This window comes from Gopherus flavomarginatus, chromosome 6 (assembly GCF_025201925.1).
Source record: "Gopherus flavomarginatus isolate rGopFla2 chromosome 6, rGopFla2.mat.asm, whole genome shotgun sequence".
Taxonomy (NCBI): Eukaryota; Metazoa; Chordata; order Testudines; family Testudinidae; genus Gopherus; species Gopherus flavomarginatus.
The window spans coordinates 69,364,710-69,384,972 of NC_066622.1; the positions used below are offsets into that span (position 1 = coordinate 69,364,710).

The window sequence follows — 20,263 nt, forward strand, 5'->3', positions numbered from 1 at the left end:
CATGATGGGACACCAGCTAATAGAAGCAACAGGCTTGATTGTGCTCTCACAGTGGTACTAGGATTGTGTAACTCCATTAACTTCTGTGGAATTACTCCATATTTACATGGGTGTGAGTGAAAGAAGACTCAGGCCCATGGAAGACAGCATGGTTCCCTGGTTAAGGCTCTGGATGGGGAATCAGGAGTCATGGGGTCTATTCTTAGCTGAGCTACTAACCTGCTCTCTGTTCCTGTTTCCCCTCCTGCTCTTCATCTATCTTGTCTATTTACTGTGTCAGCACTCTTGAGTTGGTGTCTCTCTCACTGTTTATACATTGCCTAGGATGATGATTACAACCTGATCCTGGCTGGGGTCTTTAGATGCTACAGTAACACAAAAGCTAATATTATAATAATCAGGCTCATTCCAGCCACGGAGGAGGGATAATTGCAGGGGGGCTGCTGGGTGACAACATATGCAGTATAGCAGTAGCTGCTGCTATTGTGTAATAAGGAGCTGCAGAGTTCCCCGCAATGTACTGACTCCCTAGTGCAGGGGTGGCCAACCTGAGCCTGAGAAGGAGCCAGAATTTACCAACGCACATTGCTGAAGAGCCACAGTAATACATAAGCAGCCTCCCATGAGCTCTTCCCGCAACCGGCAGCCCTGCTGATCAGCACTGCAGGCTCATGGATGGGGGCAGGAAGGGGTAGTGTGGGGGCAGAGAGCACCCCCTGGCACATTGGAAAGTTGGCACCTGTAGCTCCAGCCCCGGAGACAGTGCCTATACAAGAAGACGCATATTAACTTCTGAAAAGCTGCATGTGGCTCCAGAGCCACCGGTTGGCCACTCCTCCCCTAGTGCTTGTTCTCAGCAAGCCTGATTCTCCTCAGAGTTACACTGGCATGAATCAGGAAGTCACAAAAAACACACATGTGAAATCAGTAAGTCAGAGGAGAATGGGATTCAGAGAGCAGAAGCACCACAAGTCTGGCTGCTCCCCATTCAGTGCACAAGGAGTAGGAAGGAAAGACTTCCTGCACCATCTCCCTTGCTTTATGCATCAACACAAGAGGCGCCTGAGCACACAACCATTTGTCTTTGCACTTGAGTGACCCTACAGGTTAAGTCACTGGAAGTCTGCAGACTTGGGCACTAAGATAGGTTCTGGGCCTTAAAATTAACCCAGATTCATCGCTGCTCCATGCTGCAGGACTTTTCCTACAGAAGCAGGTCCAAAAGGAGGCAAATGCACAAAGTATTGGGAGAATGCCACATTCACTTGCTCATAGGGACCATCCTTTAGACCATGGGTCAGCAACCTTTCAGAAGTGGTGTGCCGAGTCTTCATTTATTCACTTTAATTTAAGGTTTTGCATGCTGGTCATACATTTTAATGGTTTTTAGAAGGTCTATCTCTATAAGTCTCTATATTATATAACCAAACTAGTGTTGTACTGTAAAATAAACAAGGTTTTCAAAATGTTTAAGAAGCTTCATGTATAATTGAATTAAAATGTTGATCTTACGCCGCCAGCCCACTCAGCCCACTGCTGGGCTGGGGTTCTGTTCACCTAGGCTGGCAGTGGGCTGAGCGGGGCCTGCAGCCGGGACCCTGGCTGGCAAGGGTCCGGCAGCCAGAAGCCCAAACCAGCAGCAGCCTGTGTGGGGCCGGCGGCCGGGACCCCAGATCGGCAGTCGGCTGAGCGGCTCAGCCCACTGCCTCTCAGGGGTTCCATCTGCTGGCTCCTGCCAGCTGGGATCCCAGCTGATGGACACGCTCAGCCTGCTGCCAGTTTGAGGTCCCAGCCCTGCCCACATACAGTGGGTACCTACCTTCTCCCTGGTTCTGGACCATTCTCTTCCTCTCTCTGCACTGAGCTGAGGGTGGGAGTGCACTGAGCACAGGGCTGGCGGTGAAAGGTCTGGCCAGGAGATAGAATGAGGGAGGGGGCTCAGGGTTGGGGCAGGAGGTTTGGGTGTGGGGCACTTACCTGGGCAGCTCCCGTTTGGTGCTCAGGGTAGGGGTGGGGATGTAGGGGGGTGCAAGAGTCAGGATGTCAGGGGGTGCATGGGGTGTGGGGGGGCTGGGAATGTGGGGGGTGCAAGCCTCAGGGAAGAGGGCTGGGAGCATGTGAGGGGGGTGCAGGTGTCAGGGAGCAGGGGGCTGGACGTGTGTGGAGGTGCCAGAGTCAGAGCTGGGGTCGTGGAGGGGGGGTGAAGGAGTCAAATAGAGGGCTGGGTGTGTATGAGGGGAGTACAGGGCTCAGGGCACGGGCCTGGGGTGTGCGGGGCACAAGGCTCAAGGCATGGGCCTGGAGAGTGTGCGGGGCTGCAGGGCTCAGGGCAGAGGTCTGGGTGTGTGTGAGGAGGGGGTTAGGGCTCAGGACAGAGGGCTGGGTGTGTATGGGGGGGTCAGGGCAGAGGGCTGAGTGTGTGTGTGGGGGGGACTCAGGGCAGAGGGCTCCCCTACTCCTGTGGCCCTGAGTCGGCTCACCTACTCGGGGCCCTGTGGCACACCACATGAGCGCAACTAACGCCTTAGCGAGAGAGTCCCCTCTGGCTCTGTCTGGAGGAGCTGCTCTGGGCAGCGCATGACCCTGCAGCATGTGAGCTTCTCACCTCAGGGCTCTCTGGCCACCACCGATTCCCACTCACCCATACCTGCTATGTGCTCAGTGCCACCCGGCCACGGGACTCTCCGCTCCTCCCAGCTCACAAACAGCAGGTACTGATCCATGGCCGCGGCCGGGCGCCTCCTCTCGGGGATGCTCAGCAGCCGGCACTGCTGCCGCCGCCAGCCTCTCCCGCCTCCGCTTCCTGCCACTAGGAGTCAGGACCGGGTCCAGCAATGAACCCGCTCCCCCGGTGCGCCGCCAATCCGCCATGGCCAGCTATACCAAAACAGCCCAGGTGAACAGACCCCTCCGTGCCCTCAGGCAGGGCTCCTTGCCGGGTGAGGGGATGCGGGAGCCCATGGGCAGGCCACTGAGGCAACTCTTCTCTCGCGGGGTATGGGCTCTGTCCTTCACTGGCTGTCTCCCCTCGGGACTCCGGCAGGCAGCAGCGTGCCATTAAAAATCAGTTCCCATGCCACAGGTTGCCAAAACCCCTGCTTTAGGTATTACATATACGTAATTTTAAAATAACTATTTTCTTTACTACCAACCTATCTCCTCTTTTCACTCAGACCCTATACCACATGGGGATTGAACTGCAGGTCAGATTCATGTGCATGGTGCGATTTTTACTCTTCTTTGCTGGGAGAGGAACTCACCTGGCGAAAGGGAAGGTGGAAGTCCTGCCACTGCCACCCCCAGCAATTCTACTTGGAGAAAACAACTTTAAGATTTAGCTGGAACTCCACAGCAGCCCTCCCATCCCGGCTGCTCAGAACAAGTACTGAATCAATACATCTCCTGGCCAGTAGTCCTCGCCCTCTCTGGGCAATTCCATATAGTTCTGGCCAGTAAACAGCTAGCTCCAGGCCTGCTCAGGTGAATCTAATGAGGTGTCTTTCTCCATGTGTTCATGTGAGAACACTGTCAGATCTCAATAGACAACTAACAATAATACACCTCTACCCCGATATAGCGCGACCCAATATAGCACGAATTCGGATATAATGCGGTAAAGCAGCGCTCCAGGGGGGTAGGGCTGCGCGCTCCAGCGGATCAAATCAAGTTTGAGATAACGCGGTTTCACCTATAACGCGGTAAGGTTTTTTGGCTTCCGAGGACAGTGTTATATTGCGGTAGAGGTGTATGTAGACTGTTCGTACCATACTCCTGAACTTATGGCATCACAGTTCCTTCCATCACATGATTGGGATGAAAATGGAGTAGGCTCCTCAATGCAGGACCAACCAGACGAAAACAGGGCCTGCATGGAAGAAATGGTCTGAATAATAATTAATTAGTAACAGAGCTGGGGAATAACTCAAGATTATACTAAAAAACAACTGCTTCATTTCAATGTTCTTTTTACAGCTGTGCCCCAGTGTCAAAGTTACACTTTAAAAGATTCCCACAAGGCAATTATTTGTTAAAAGTAATCACTTCCATATATTGCCTTACTAACGCCTAGACCCAAAAGGGCTGAGATAACTAGTTCTGGAACAGCCTTGATACAGAAAGGCCTAACTGGGGTTTTACATCTGAAATCATAATGTCATGTTAATACAGTTATGTGTATTTAGGTTTCTTTTTATAATGTCATCTTAAGCATTGACATTTCATCTGACTGCTACAGTCTCAGCAGTAATCTGCACAGACAGTGTCTGGAGAAAGTCCTCTACCTAAACATTTTCTTTCTAAAAAAAAAGATTTTCCAAAAGCATCCAAATAAATAATATATCCCATTTGTGCAGCAGTTTTCATCCTTAGATCTCAGTGTTTTTTTACGAAGTAGGTTACCCTAGTAACATCAACCCCATTTTGTAAATGAAGAAACCAAGGCACTGGGTAGTTAAGTGACCACTCAAGGTCAGGCAGTTTGTACGAGTCAGGAGCAGAACTCAGTTCTCCTCATACAAAGTCCTGTGATCAATCCATTACATCACAACTATCCCAGAAATGCACCTTACTTACAAAAAACCCCCTGTTGTTACAAATTTTGCAACTGTGATTATGTTTCATATCAAGTATTTCCCGGCAATTATTTAAATCTCACATTACAATCTTATAGCTGAAAAGCAGAAAACAAGACAATACATGCACATGCATCTAATTATCTGATTTAACTGGTGTTGGGGGAAAAGAGATGTGTGCATTATTTTCATTATTTTTGTCAAAGCCAATGAATTCTCCAATTAAGAGAAAGGTTTCCCAGCATTGCCTGAACTAGGATCTTGTGACTTGATAGAATTCAACATTTTATTACTTCAGCAGAAAATAGCACTTTGCATCATGTCTATTGGGTATAGTATTGCTTTTCCAGTCACAGCAGCATCAGAAAGCTCTAATGGGACTAAAGAGCATAGTAGCTGGGTCACAAACCAAGCTGGCTAATATATTATTACCAAGAGCTGCTATACCAGAGGATGGCCTACTTTGTACCTCCCCCCCCCCTTTTTTTTAAGTTGCCTTGATGATTGTGACATCACAGACTTCAGACTGTAATAACCTCCAATCATTCCAGCAGGGGGAGAGACCAGGAATAGCATACAGGAATGGTTGTAGGCCTAAACTCCTCACCCCCTGCAGAGATTACTGAGAGGGGGCTGTCTTCTTCTGCCTTAAATTGCTAGCTGGGGGTGCTATGTTTCTGACAGAGTGGGATATGTCTGTATCAAACTGTGAACTCCATTTTGTTTTGTGACCTCATTTTTGGACCCTGTCTTCCATTTTGTGTTTAGTGTTGAAAAGCCAACTTAACCTGGACAAGGTCAGTCAATTCCAGATACTGCCCTGCCAGGGAGGGGTGTGGGACACCTCAGAGAAGACCATCAAGAAGAGAGCTATCAAGGATCTTTGAATGACTCTCAAGCACTGACCCTCCTCAGGGGCACTACTCTTTTTTCCATGTGTGACTTGCATTGAGGGGTTTGGAATTTTCCAGCTGAGGTACAAGGCACACAGAGTCATAAAATGGATTTAAGGAGACAGCGTCTCCACTGTCACATACCAGATGATGGGGCTGGAGGGAGACAAGGCATGATGGACTCTACCTAGCCTAAAATGCTGATCAGCTCTTGGACTCACAGAACAGGTGAGATCAGATGGTGGAGGGGAATCTCAGGACTGTTATTTTACAGAAAACTGTAACCATCTAGTGCTTTCTTGAGAGTAACAGTGTCTGTAGGTAAGAAATCCCTTTACTAATCCTGGGTTCCTTGCTTGCCTGCCATGGCATCCATGCTGGGGTTAAGCAAGATGCTCAAAGCACCCACGATGAAGTGGGAATCTAAGGGAACACACATAAACCACTGGTGCTCGTGAGGGCAGAGGCACTGGTTTTGGGGTGTCAGGTGGCCAGGCTGCAGAGCCCCACATCCCAAAGAAGGCTGGTACCTGTGTGTGCCTTAGAGACCCAGAGTTAGGAACATGGATTTCCACTCCATATGGCTAAATTTAGTGCCTTGCATGGGGTCAGATAGAGTTAGGAAAAGTGACCTAGCTCTCTCCGGACCCAACTGGGTTTACTCACAAACAACTGGTGTCAGACCAAAGGGGAATTGGGCCAAGCTGTGCCAATGCTGACTACAATAGGCCTCTATTCACCACAGCTTTGATCTGCATCCCCCTCACCTTCCCAAAACTATAGTTTCCCTTTAGTTTGTGCTGCTCTACTTTACTGCCAGATAGTGCGCAGGAATTTCAGGTGAAGCTGTGTAACTTGCATGACCCAGATCCCTTTGAGAAACAGTGAGCCTCTGATCTTTGCCCCCTTTCCTGACTGTTCAGCTCAGAACTAGGCATAAACTTCCTGCACGCTGCACTTCAGTTTCAATGATTGTCAGTCTGTTACTTTTCACCATCACTACATTCATTTTAAATTTTAATGTGGGCACATGTATGTGGCTAGTTTATAAAAAGGAACTAAATTGCAAAGACTTGGCATGTGCAATAAGTTCTATAGATACTCTTCTTATCTCTCTTCTGCCAGAGAGCCTGCCTCAACTGGGAGCACTTCTTTATGATGCCACACAGAAAATGAATCCTCCCCTCGGGGAACAAAAAGTATGAACTACAAAGGAGATGACAAAAAATATACTCCTTTATTACAACAGAATCAATATGTGTTAAGCTTACCTGGGTGTTTGGTACAGCACTGCCACTCATAACTTCATGTATTTAACACAGGCAAGAGAGAGACAGTGCAGAAGAAGTCAGTAATTATATAAGATTGAAAGGACTGACATATTCTACCTTTTGGAAAGTAATTACATTTAATGTAACCATTGTAATTCTCATGGTACACTACACATGTCAACATGCCAAAGCAAGCCACTAGGCGATGCAATCAACTATTTTAAACTTCCACAGTTTTAAAAACCCTCTAGGAAACCAGCAATTTAAAATTCCTCAATCTGCCAGCAGATGTACATAGTTTGTAGCCAGGCCAAACTTTTCAAAACATGGCCTCTCCGTGCATGTGCCTAATGTTGCACATGCAGTCTCTGGCGGGTAGACTATTTTGCATGCTACCACCTGTCTCTGTAAAGGATGGAACATGTGGACACAATTGATGTATAAGCTAAATGTGAGTGGGATATGTGCATACAGACCACCAATTTACTATTAAACTGCTAAGTTGTGGAATAACCTCACAAGAGAAGCAGTAGAAGCCCATTTGGTTGGAATATTTTAAAACAGACTGGGCAAACTACAAGAAAAATAACAGAGAACAATGCTTGGCAGTGGGATGGACTGTATGCTGTAACAGATCTTTTCTATCATAGATCAAGGAATTTCATGCTTTTTCACATCTTAATAGACAGCGTCTAATAGACTACTTTCTCTCCCATTTGTGATCACATCTGGCCCATGTGCTCACAACATCCCCAATGCAGCTATATACATGCACAACTGACATTGGGAAATATTTAAGACATCAAACACCACTAAAAGTATGATAAAGCAAATGGAAAGAAGGAAGGGTCAGCACTATGTGACCAGCCAGTTCGACAAAGACCACCAGCAAGCACTCAGTAGACCGCCAATGATCCATGGACCACAGTTTGGGAACATCTGCTCTACATATTATGGAGACAGTCATTCTGCAGGTCAACAATGAACTACAACAGGACAAAATATGTGCAATGGGCTCCTATTCTGATCTGGCAGCATTCTACACCCACTTTGTACTGGTGGTGTCAATTACTATACAATGTGTAGGCCAGGATAAACTGGGCTTGCACACAGAGAAAGGCTGGATTGAGGCCTCTGTGAAAATCTGGCTTGTAATATTCAGAAGTGTTTTTAAGCACACGTTTAACACGTTTCTAGCTCAACAGTTTGAAAAAAATCAGTGAGTTAACAAAGGGGACTAATGTTTAAAAATATCAAAAGACCCACATTAAATTTTAAAAAAATAAACCAAACCCAGTAAAACACTGTTCTTGGGGGAAGGGAAACTAAACTAATTTAAGAGAAAATGTAAATTCTCTGTTTTAAAGGGTAATGTAATTAAATTGTAACAAGAACCTACTGAGAAATAAAATTGTTAATAGCAAGAAAACATGAGCAGTGAAATAAGGAATCTTAACAGAATCACTCTGAATTCCAGGCTAATTAATTATACAGGAAATTCAAGTGTCAAACGAATATTTCCCCAAACAAATTAACTTTCTAAAAAACACAGGAAGCCCTGCAATTTAAAGGTGTTTCAAAAAGAGAAATAAATGAAAGGAACTGCCCTGGTAGTTGTACAGTGCTGATTGTCCTGCCAGCTGATAAAGTATCTTGAACAACAGCACTAAACTAGCAGGAAATGCAGCACTATGCACACAGGGTGTCAGGTTCCTCTGTGGTTGGGCAAAAAGTAGAACTATTGCAGCCAGTGTTATGGCATGGTCTATTAGAATGTGGGCTGCTGGGAGCAAGTGACTTGTGTTATGCAGGAGGTTGGGCTAGATCATCATAATAGTCAGTTCTGGCCATTAGAGTTATTCCTCTTAAATGTGATTTTCTTTCCCTAGGTCCCTGGGGCCTCATTCTCAAACCCCATCGCTGCTCCTGCTTTAACAAATCAGCCTGATGGACAGTTAGTTCCATCCACTGATTGTTCTGTGTGTAAAACAGTGATTCCTCATGCATCACTTCCCACTGATACAAATATATTTATTAATTTGATCATCTGATATGGTGTAAAATGACAAAAGTCCATATTACCACTAGGATTCAACATGTGCTCAAAAGCGTCCTCCCCCTCTCCCAGTGTACAAAGATTTAGGTATGGGCTTTTATACCCACACTTCCGGTCGATCCTTGGACAGGACAGAGAACCTGTAATTACTGAGATCTCCCACAGGAACTGCTAGTGCTGAACACCCTCAGGATCATGCCTTTGAATTTTACCCCATTTATTCTGCAAGGAGTTTTAGGATACAGTTTGTATGAAAGACTGGCTGAGAAGTGTTACATTGTACAATGGAGAGCAGAGACACGGCATTGCTGCTCACTCAGGAGAGATGTTTGGAGCCTATTACTCATGTGAGGTGAAATTGTGATGAGTTACGAGGCTCCTAACTCTTTGGTTGAAACAGTGATGATAAATATATCCACTGCCTGGCTTTTTGTGTGTTATTTATACTGCAGTTGTCAAGGGGAATGACAAAACCAGAGTTCTAGAAATCTTCCATTTTGTACCTCTTGAATATTGCTCACTAATAGCCAGATTCAGCTTCCAATGAAGTAAACCAAAAGATTCCCACTGACTTCAGTGGGAGCTGCGTCAGCACTAGGGTAGAAACTCAGCATCCAGCTTTGATTTAGTTAGTAACATCCTGTGCAATAAAAAGGGTCCCTGCTAACTGAAGTTTGTCACTAGCATGAATGTACATCATGTTCCCACTTTCCCCACTGTATCTTATCTTTCCTGGTGGGGAGATGCTATAGTGGCATTTACAAGGCTCTTGCCAGGGTAAGCCCTCAGGAGATGGGATTGGCGTAAATTTTGATGTTTCCTATTCCCATGAAAGAAGCAGACAGGCATCACAGTGAAGGCAAATGCTATGTGAATATACATCCATACAACCTCTGCACTACCCCGCTTCTAGGACACCAGCTTTGTTTTTGTAGTGTTGTTTCCCAGGAAAGCCGTTTTAATTTAAACGACATTGCAGACATGATACCAAGATCAATAAATTCTCAAAAAGTATAGTAATATAGAGCAAAGCAGAATACTTCCAGTAAGGCACAGTAAGTAAAACACGGGCCCATCAGCCTCAGGAGTGCCATTTTGGAGTTTTGTCTCTGTATGGCAATAGCCTTTAATTAAAAGTGATCAGGTGTTTCAGTGAAATCCTCTGCTCAAAAAGGAATGGCAGTCAATAAAGCAAACAAAATGCTAGTATGGATAAGGCCCAGGGTGGAAATGAATACTGAAAACCAATGGACAGCCTCAATAGGAATGCTGTGTTTGGCTCTGATCACTCAGTGTAAAATCATGGCCCCAGTGAGAGTTTTGATATTTATTTCGCTGGGGACAGGATTTCAGACTTCTACATGAAGCGAGGCTGAAGAGACAGCCTGTCTAGTTTAGAGAGGAGATATGAAAGAGGTATGTAGCTTATGTCCATGTAAAAGAGTTAATGTTTTCGGTGTATGTCTATGGGTACGTCTACACTGCAATAAAAACCCCACGGCACTGAGTCTCAGAGCTCTGTTTAGCAGACTCAGACTCGCAGGTCTCAGGTTCTGCGGCTATAAAACTGCAGCGTAGACATTCAGGCTTAGGCTGCAGCCCAGGCTCTGAGACCCTTCCCTCTCCAGCCCAAGCCTGAACGTTTACATTGCAATTTAATAGCCCTGCAGCCTCAGCCCTTTGAGCCAAAAACCATGTCTACGCTAGCATTTATGTTGGCAAAACTTTTGTCACTCAGGAGCATGAAAAAACCACCACACTGAGCGATGTAAGTTTTGCTGGTATAAAGACGCTCTCCCGCCGACATAGCTACTGCCATTTATTGAGCTGGTTTTATGATGTTGACAGGAGAGCTCTCTCCCTTCAGCGTAATGCGGCTACATGAGAGCTTACAGCTATGCTGCTGTGAGCTTGTAAGTGTAGACATGGCCCTAGTCAGCTGACTCGGGCCAGCTGCGACCATGCCACAGGTCTTTTATTGCAGTGGAGACATACCCTCAGTGTATGGAGCCTTCCTGCCTGTCTGCAAGGCCTGGTCCACACTACGCAGTTAAACTGATTTTAACAGCGTTAAATCGATTTAACTCTGTACCCGTCCACACTACAATGCACTTTATATCAATTTAAAGGGCTCTTTAAATCGATTTCTGTACTGCTCCCCAACGAGAGGAGTAACACTAAAATCGATATTAACATATCGGTTTAGGGTTAATGTGGTTGCAAATCGAAGTTATTGGCCTCCGGGCGGTATCCCACAGTGCACCAGTGACCGCTCTGGACAGGTATCTGAACTCTGATGCACTGGCCAGGTATACAGAAAAAGCCCCGCAAACTTTTGAATTGCATTTCCTGTTTGGCCAGCGTGGAGCTCTCATCAGCACAGGTGACCATGCAGAGCTCATCAGCACAGGTAACAATGCAGTCTCCTGAGAACAGAAAAAGAGCACCAGCATGGACCACACGAGAGGTACTGGATCTTATCGCTATATGGGGAGAGGATTCAGTGCTAACAGAACTCCGTTCCAAAAGACGAAATGAAAAAATATTTGAAAAAATTTCCAAGGCTATGATGGGAAAAGGCCACACCAGGGACTCAGTGCAGTGCAGAGTGAAAGTTAAGGAGCTCAGACAAGCATACCAGAAAACCAAAGCAGCAAACGGAAGATCCGGGTCAGGGCCAAAAACATGCCGCTTCCACGCTGAGCTGCATGCAATTTTAGGAGGCTGTGCCACCACTACCCCCACCTTGTCCGTGGATTCCGAGGTGGGGGTTATAATCTCAACCATGGCTGAGGATTCAGCGGCGGGGGAAGATGAGGAGGAGGATGAGGAAGAGGAGGACGACCTTGCAGTGAGCACACAGCACTCCTTTAGCCCCAACAGCCAGGAGCTTTTTGTGACCCAGACGGAATTACCCTCCCAGCCCTCCGAAGCCACTAGCCCAGACAGTGAAGCCATGGAAGCGAACTCTGGTGAGCGTACCTTTGTAAATATAAAACATGGTTTAAAAGCATGCGTTTTTTAATGATTGATTTGCCATGAGGGCTTGGGATGCATTCACAGCCAGTAAAGTTACTGGAAAAGTTTGTTAACATGTCTGGGGATGGAGCGGAAATCCTCCAGGGACATCTCCATGAAGCGCTCCGGGAGGTACTCCAAAAGCCTTTGCAGAAGGTTTCTGGGCAAGGCAGCCTTGTTCCGTCCACCATAGTAGGACACTTTACCACGCCACGCATGTAGCAAGTAATCAGGTATCACTGCATGACAAAGCATAGCTGCGTATGGTCCCGGTGATTGCTGGCATTCAAGAAACATCCGTTCTTTATCTCGCTCTGTTATCCTCAGCAGAGTGATATCGTTCATGGTAACCTGGTTGAAATTAAGGAATTTAATTAAGGGGACAGAGATGGCCATTTTCCTACTGGGCTGTTGCTTAAAAGAAAGCCCTCCTTGCACGTAGCAAAGTGGGGGGAAGGGGTGGGGTAATGGCACTGAGCTTTTTAGCATTTGGCCAGCAGGAATCTTCCCAGCTACCAGCCACGCGGTGGGGCGGGCGGGAGAAAGCGGAGGGATTAGCAGTGATCTTCCATGATACCAGCCATGTGGTGGGGAGAGGGGTAAAGCAATCCTAGAGAATTGGATTGGGAGGGAAGGGGTTGGCATCTGCTGCTGCTTGTTAACAGGAAAGAAGCATCAGAGGGCACTGTGTATATGAAGGCTGGAGAAGCTGTGGCTTACTATGACCGCATGCAAGCTGAATTGTGATGCCCGGACCTGCGTCTCTGAGATCTGTAACACCAGAGCCGCAGGCACTCAATATTAAAAGTTTCCAAATGCGACCTTGTAGTGAAATCACATGTGCTATATAAGGTGAATAGTGTTGTTCACTGTGAAAGAGTATAACCATTGTTCTGTAAAATGTATCTTTTTAAATCCTTCTCTCCCTATTTTCCCTCCCTCATGCAGCTGCACATTTTTCAAGCCTCCCTACTCCATCCCGAAGGCTAGCTCAGATAAGGCGGAGGAAGAACAGGACGCGAGATGAAATGTTCTCTGAAATCATGGAAGTAACCCGCAATGAAAGAGCTCATCTGAAGGAGTGGAAGGACGTGGTAGCAAAGTACAGGAAAGATGCCAGTGAACATGAGGATAGGAGGGACGAACATGAGGACAGGAGAGATGCTCAAGATGAGAGGTGGCGGCAGGAAGATCAGAGGTGTAGGCAGGAAGATCAGCGGTGGCGAGATGCAACGCTGGAGCTGCTGCGTGATCAAACTGATATCCTCCGACGTCTGGTGGATCTTCAGGAAGAGCAGCGGGGTCACAGAGTGCCGCTGCAGCCCATGTTTAACCACCCTCAGTACTCACCATGTTCCATATCTTCCTCACCCAGACGTGTAAGAACGCGTGGGGGAAGGCTTTGTGCACCCACCCACTCCACCCCCATGGACAGTCCAACCAAAAGGCTGTCATTACATTGAAATGTGCTTAATGGCCTTTTCCTTCCCTCCTATCCTCCTCCGAAACCACACCCGGGATACCTTGTTAATTCTCTTCCTCTTTTTATAATTACATGCTTTTTAAATGACAGTGACTTTATTTCCTTAAGCAAGCTGTAATCGAAGGGGGAGGGTGCGCTGCTTACAGAGAATGACTTTTAATAAAGAATACATGCTTTTTAAACGATAGTGACTTTATTTCCTTAAGCAAGCTGTAATCGAAGGAGGAGGGTGGGTTGCTTACAGGCAAGGAGTCAATAAAGGGGGGGAGGTTCATGAAGGGGAAACAAACACAGCAGTCACACCATACCCTGGCCCCTGATGAAACTCGTTTTCAAGGCTTCTCTGATGCGCACCGCTTCCTGGTGAGCTCTTCTAATCGCCCTGGTGTCTGGCTGCGCGTAATCAGCGGCCAGGTGATTTGCCTCAGCCTCCCACCCCGCCATAAAGGTCTCCCCCTTACTTTCACAGAGACTGTAGAGCACACAGCAAGCAGCAATAACAAAGGGGACATTGGTTTGGCTGAGGTCTGAGAGAGTGAGTAATGTGCGCCAGCACGCCTTTAAACGGCCAAATGCACATTCTATCACCATCCTGCACTTGCTCAGCCTGTAGCTGAACAGCTCCTGACCACTGTCCAGGCTGCCTGTGTATGGATTCAAGAGCCATGGCATCAAGGGGTAGGCTGGGACACCCCGGATAACGACAGGCATTTCAACATCCCCAACTGTTATTTTCTGGTCCGGGAAGTAAGTCCCTTGCTGCAGCCGTTTAAACAGAACAGTGCTTCTGAAGACGCGAGCGTCATGAACCCTTCCTGGCCATCCCACGTGGATGTTGGTGAAACATCCCTTGTGATCCACCAGTGCTTGCAGCACCATTGAAAAGTACCCCTTGCGGTTTATGTACTGTGTGCCCTGGTGCTTTGGTGCCAAGGTAGGGATATTGGTTCCATCTATCGCCACCCCACAGTTAGGGAATCCCATTGCAGCAAAGCCATCCACTATGACCTGCACATTTTCCAGTCACAACCTTTCGTAGCAGCAGCTTAATGATTGCTTTGGCTACTTGCAGCACAGCAGCCCCCACAGTAGATTTTCCCACTCCAAATTGATTCCCGACTGACCGGTAGCTATCTGGCGTTGCAAGCTTCCAGAGGGCTATTGACACTTGCTTCTCCACTGTGAGGGCTGCTCTCATCTTGGTATTATGGCGTTTCAGGGCAGGGGAAAGCAAGTCACAAAGTTCAAAGAAAGTGCTCTTATGCATGTTAAAGTTTTGCAGCCACTGCGAATTGTCCCACACCTGCAAAACTATGCGGTCCCACCGGTCTGTGCTTGTTTCCCGGGCCCAAAATCGGCGTTCAATGGGTAGAACCTCCTCCATCACCAGCAGGAGCTCCAAAGCGCAGGGGCCCGCTGTTAGGGAGCATTCAGTGTCCTTGTCCTCATCACTCTCGTCGCCGCGCTGCCATAGCTGCCTCCTCCTCGTCTGCCTTTGCAGTTCATGGTTCACCATAGACTGCACGAGAATGCGTGAGGTGTTTACAATGTCCACGATTGCGCTATTGATCTGAGCAGGGTCCATGCTTGCTGTGCTATGGCGTTTGCTCAGTTCACCCAGGAAAAAAGGCGCGAAATGGTTGTCTGCTGCTTTCAGGAAGGGAGGGGTGAGGTTGTACCCAGAACCACCTGCAACAATGATTTTTGCCCCATCAGGCACTGGGATCTCAACCCAGAATTCCAAGGGGCAGGGGAGACTGCGGGAACTATGGGATAGCTACGGAATAGCTACCCACAGTGCAATGCTCCGGAAATCGATGCTAGGCTCGGACCATGGATGCACACCGCCGAATTAATGTGCCTAGTGTGGCCGCGTGCAATCGACTTTATAATATCTGTTTTATAAAACTGGTTTATGTTAATTCGAAGTTATCCTGTAGTGTAGACTTAGCCCAAGGTGTGGTTAATTCAAATGGGCTATTACAAAGTGAGTAACTTGTACTGTCTCTTATTGAAACTTTATGGGCACGAGCACTCGGCATTGATCTAACTGCTCCCACTGAAGTCAATAAGCATTTTAGTAAGCATTTTTGAAAATCTCATCCTATAAAGGAAAATGAATAAACAGAGAAAAAACATATAACCTAACAGTCAGCTACACTGAGAACTATATGCTTTGCTCTTGCATGTGGAAATCATAATGCTTATGGTATAAATACTCACAAGGGAGACCAAGTGAACATTTTAAAGAAACTCACATACTGGAATGGACAGCAGCGTAATATTGACACTAAGGCACATGGACGCAAATGGACTCACGCACACTAGAATGGCCAGTGGAATTATCCGCAAATGACCAGTAAATAACTGAGTGACGTTCTCACAAAAGAGCCACCGCCATGACCACAAAGCACAGCGCCAAAAGCATCTACACCCACCACCACATACAGTACAGAAGCCTCAGCAGCAATATGGCTGCCCATGCCTGTCGGAGGCCATTTTGGTTAACAAGCATGACTCAAGCCATCAAACCTGCATCATCTGTATTAGATGTGCAATGAAGGCTATCTTAAGCAATCGATTGGGGGTCTAACACAACCTGTTTGCTGAAGAGGGATAGTCTTCCAATATAGTTGGAGCAGAAATGTACTCCATTCATTCAGGGATCCTTTGAGACAGACAGTCTCTAAAGACAGGTAGCTGCCTATGGTAGAGGTTTTAGTATATTTGAATGAGCTAAATGCCATTTACTGCTTGATGAGATGAAGAGGACAATTATAAATTTACCACACCAATCCTGGGAATGACTATAGTTTGTACTCAAAATAAAATTCTGAGTCATTTGTTTATTGGAATTGCTGCTTATCTATCTAGCTGAAGACATTTTATCTCATTATCCTTTTAAGCTCTCGTGTTCCAGTTACAGTAAATCCTATTCAGTGTGTTCCTGAGGTTATTTGAGACACGTGAATTACCTTGCAAGTGCAAATGAAAACTAGCAAAATTAAGCAATTAACTTAGCTGGCCGCCTGTCTAGCTCATTTATTTATATTAAAACACAAACAACTTGCAGCTGTCGGAGTGCTTACTGACCTCTAGGGGAACAGACTCCATTCTTGCAAATAAGCTGACACAGCATTTTCTAAAAAGTATTTCCTAGAGGGAATGGGTTATAAATAAATCCTGTATTTGCAGTAAATCTCCTATCCTTCATTCCCTATAGCTTTTAACTAGAGCAGTTGTTTGTCATATAAAATCGCATCAAAGTATTTTTCAAAATCCAAATATTGTATATTAGTTTATATGAAATAGTTCAGGGGTTTGAGCATTGCCCTGCTAAACCCAGGGTTGGGAGTTCAATCCTTGAGGGGGCTGTTTAGGGATCTAAGGCAAAAATCTCTCTGGGGATTGGTCCTGCTTTGAGCAGGGGGTTGGACTAGATGACCTCCTGAGGTCCCTTCCAACCCTGATATTCTGTGATCGGCTATTGTCAATCTGGTTTCAAACTGACTCCAAAAGTCAAAAACATCAGCCAGATTTGTATAATTCAGTCTAGATCATTACTATATTCATTGATATACTGTACCATACACAATTATTTTGCTTATGAATTAGATGATTAAGATTGTAAATTCAGTAACAAAAATCCATAAATATTATAGGGGGAACTGGTAGTGACCCATATGTGTTGGTTGCCAGCAGTTTCCATTAAAAAAGATTCTTGGGGCCTCTGAGAAACTCTAACATCTACTCCATTTGCTACAGCCTCTTGAAAAGTGACAGGGGGAAAGCTCTTTGGCCAGAGGAGTACCTTTCTCTTTGTCCCATGAAATTCCACTCAGACTTTGTTGAGATATAAACATTTTTAAATCTCTATTTCCCGTATCTCACTCACAGCAGCACAGAATGCCATCCTGGGCAGAGAGACAGCCAGTGCAAAGGTACCTCAAGCTGGGGTGGGTACTCAGAATTTGCCTGAAGGGAACAGTTAGGAAAAGCTGTTAGAGGAGGAGGGAAGGAGAAGAACCTAGATGCTCAGCTAGCAGATAAACCAGAGCTGGGGTAGGAGGTGAGGTGATAAAATAAAAGAACGGGGGAAGAAAAGCAGGGGACTTGGAAGTGAGATGGAGAAAAGAAGAAAAATAGGAAAGGTTTCAGATCAGGAGAAGCAGAAAAACATAGACCTGGGAATGTGAGCAGACACTTTTAGGGAAGAGAAGTATTGGTAAATAAAATCTATGGACGTACTAGAGTGTATCAAGGAAAAAACCAAAGGAAATATAACTGGTGAAAATGGTAATTTATCAAAAAGCTGAGAGAGATGAAAACAGATCCTGAAAAGAGAGAAGCCCACCCACAAAGGACCTAAAGTACATGAACTGAGAGAACAGTTGTGGGAACATCTATTCAAGGAATACAGTTCTAAGGTACTTAGTGTACAAGTGAGGGCCCACTAGGTGAAGATAAACTTGGTGAAAAGAGGTACAGCCACAGGAACATTGAATCTAAGGCCTGGCCTAAGGCCTACAAAGTTACGCTGATGTAAGCCACCTTGTGTCAACCTAGTTGCTCGTGGTGCCTACACTTAAATTTGTCTCTAAGTGCCCTATTTTGCCGACATAGTAACACCAGCTTCCTGAGTGGCACTGAGCCAAAGTTGATGTACGAAGGTCAACACAGCACAAGTGCAGATACTGTGTTACCTATGTCAACCCTAACAATCTTCCAATAGCTGTCCCATAATGCCCAACACTGACCACTCTGGTAACAACTGTGAACTCCACTGCCGAGTTCATGGAGACTGGAAGACTCCCCTCTCTCACCACCAGCAGCGCTCTCTTTGCCTTTGTTACCCTCAGGAGTGAAATATGAGATTATCTTACCATTATCTGTGGAGAACGGTGCCAGTATTCAGTGCCCCTGAATATTCAGTTTCTGGCAACGGAGCAATTCCCTGCTCATTCTCTGGTGCGTCATACTTACCTTGAGCCAAGAGTGGCACCAGGCACAAGCAGGCCAAAGCAGAAGTGTCAACAGCATGTCTTGTTTAACACTTGATGGGAGCAGAAGAAGGTGGAAGCCCTGAATCTTAAGTTTTCCCTTCCTACTATACTGACAGTGGTACCTCTGAGTGTTTTATCTATTGCTGTGGCTACCGTGGAGTTGAGGGATTCCCTCTCCACACCCAAACAACTGATCCAGATAAGGAGGACAACAAAAAAAAAGACAAAGAAGGACAGTGAAAAAAGCTAACAGGATGTTTGGAACCATTAGGAAAGGCACAGATAATAAGACAGAAAATATCACATTGCCTCTATATAAATTCATGGTACGCCTCACCTTGAATACTGTGTACAGTTTTGGTCACACTATCTCAAAAAAATATGTTAGAACTGGAAAAGGTACAGAGAAGGACAACAAAAATGATTAGGGATATGGAACAGCTTCCGTATGAGGAGAGATTTAAAAAGACTGGGGCTTTTCAGCTTGGAAAAGAGATGAGTAAGAGGTGATATGAGAGAAGTTTACAAAATCATAACTGATGTGGAGAAAGTAAAGGAGGAAGTGTTATTTACTCTTTCACATAACACAAGAATCAAAGGTCACCCAATGAAATTAATAGGCAGCAGGTTTGAAACAAATATAAGGAAGTATTTCTTCACACATTACACAATCAATCTGTGGAACTCACTGCCAGGGGATGTTGTGAAGACCAAAACTATAAAGGTGTCATAACTATAAAGGGAAGGGAACAACCCTCCTGTGTACAATACTATAAAATCCCTCTTGGCATGAGACGCCAAAATCCTTTTAACTGTAAAGGGTTAAGAAGGTCAGGTAACCTGGCTGACACCTGAGCCAAAGGACCAATAAAGGGACAAGATACTTTCAAATCTTGGTGGGGGGGAGGCTTTTGTTTGGGTGCTCTTTGTTTTGGCGTTGTTGGCTCTTGGGACTAAGAGGGACCAGACATCAATCCATGCTCTCCAAATCTTTCTGAACCAGTCTCTCATATTTCAAACTTGTAAGTAACAGCCAGGCAAGGTGTGTTAGTTTTATCTTTGTTTTCTCAACTTGTAAATGTTCCTTTTTGCTAAGAGGATTTATCTCTGTTTGCTGTAACTTTGAACCTAAGGCTAGAAAGGGTTCCTCCGGGCTCTATGAATCTGATTACCCTGTAAAGTTATTTTCCATCCTGATTTTACAGAGATGATTTTTACCTTTCCTTCTTTAATTAAAAGCCTTCTTTTTAAGAACCTGACTGATTTTTCCTTGTTTTAAGATCCAAGGGGGTTGGATCTGCACTCACCAGGAACTGGTGGGGTGAAAGGAGGGGGAATGGTTAATTTTTCCTTGTTTTAAGATCCAAGGGTTTGGATCTGTGTTCACCAGGAACTTGTGGAGAGGTCTCTCAAGGCTACTGGGAGGGAGATAGTCTGGGGGGAAGGTAGACAGAGTTTCCCAAATAACTTTTAAAGGATTTGGGTGGTGGCAGTAAAACCAGATCTAAGCTGGTAATTAAGCTTAGAGGTTATCATGCAGGTCCCTACATCTGTACCCTAGAGTTCAGAGTGGGGAAGGAACCTTGACAAAAGGGTTAAAAAAGAACGGGTTAAGTTCGCGGAGGATAGGTCCATCTGGTGTATGGCTTCATGAGGCTGGATCCCCCAGGATGACTACTGGCATTTGAACATCGCCAATGGTAATTGGCTGGTTGGGACAGAATGTCCTTGCTTGTAGCTTTCTGAACAGTCCTGCGTTCTTAAAGATTTGAGCGTCACTCACCTTCCCTGACTAGCCAACACAGATGTCAATGAAGTGTCCCCGGTGATCTACCATCACTTGCATAACCATGGAAAAGTAGCCCTTTCTGTTGATGCACTCTGGGGCAAGGTACTCTGGGTCCAAAATAGAGATATGCATGCCGTCTATTGCTCCACTGCAGTTCAGGAACCCAACAGCTGCAAAGT

General features: G+C 45.9%; 1 protein-coding gene across 1 annotated transcript; it reads left to right on the forward strand.

Moving 5' to 3' along the window:
• The first annotated feature begins 5,635 nt into the window (after positions 1-5,635).
• LOC127054278 (golgin subfamily A member 6-like protein 4) lies at positions 5,636-13,376 on the forward strand. Its single transcript, XM_050960359.1, has 2 exons — positions 5,636-5,692; positions 12,758-13,376. Exons 1-2 carry the CDS (start codon positions 5,662-5,664, stop codon positions 13,270-13,272), a joined length of 546 nt encoding a protein of 181 aa, XP_050816316.1. The 5' UTR covers positions 5,636-5,661; the 3' UTR covers positions 13,273-13,376.
• Positions 13,377-20,263: the final 6,887 nt, after the last annotated feature.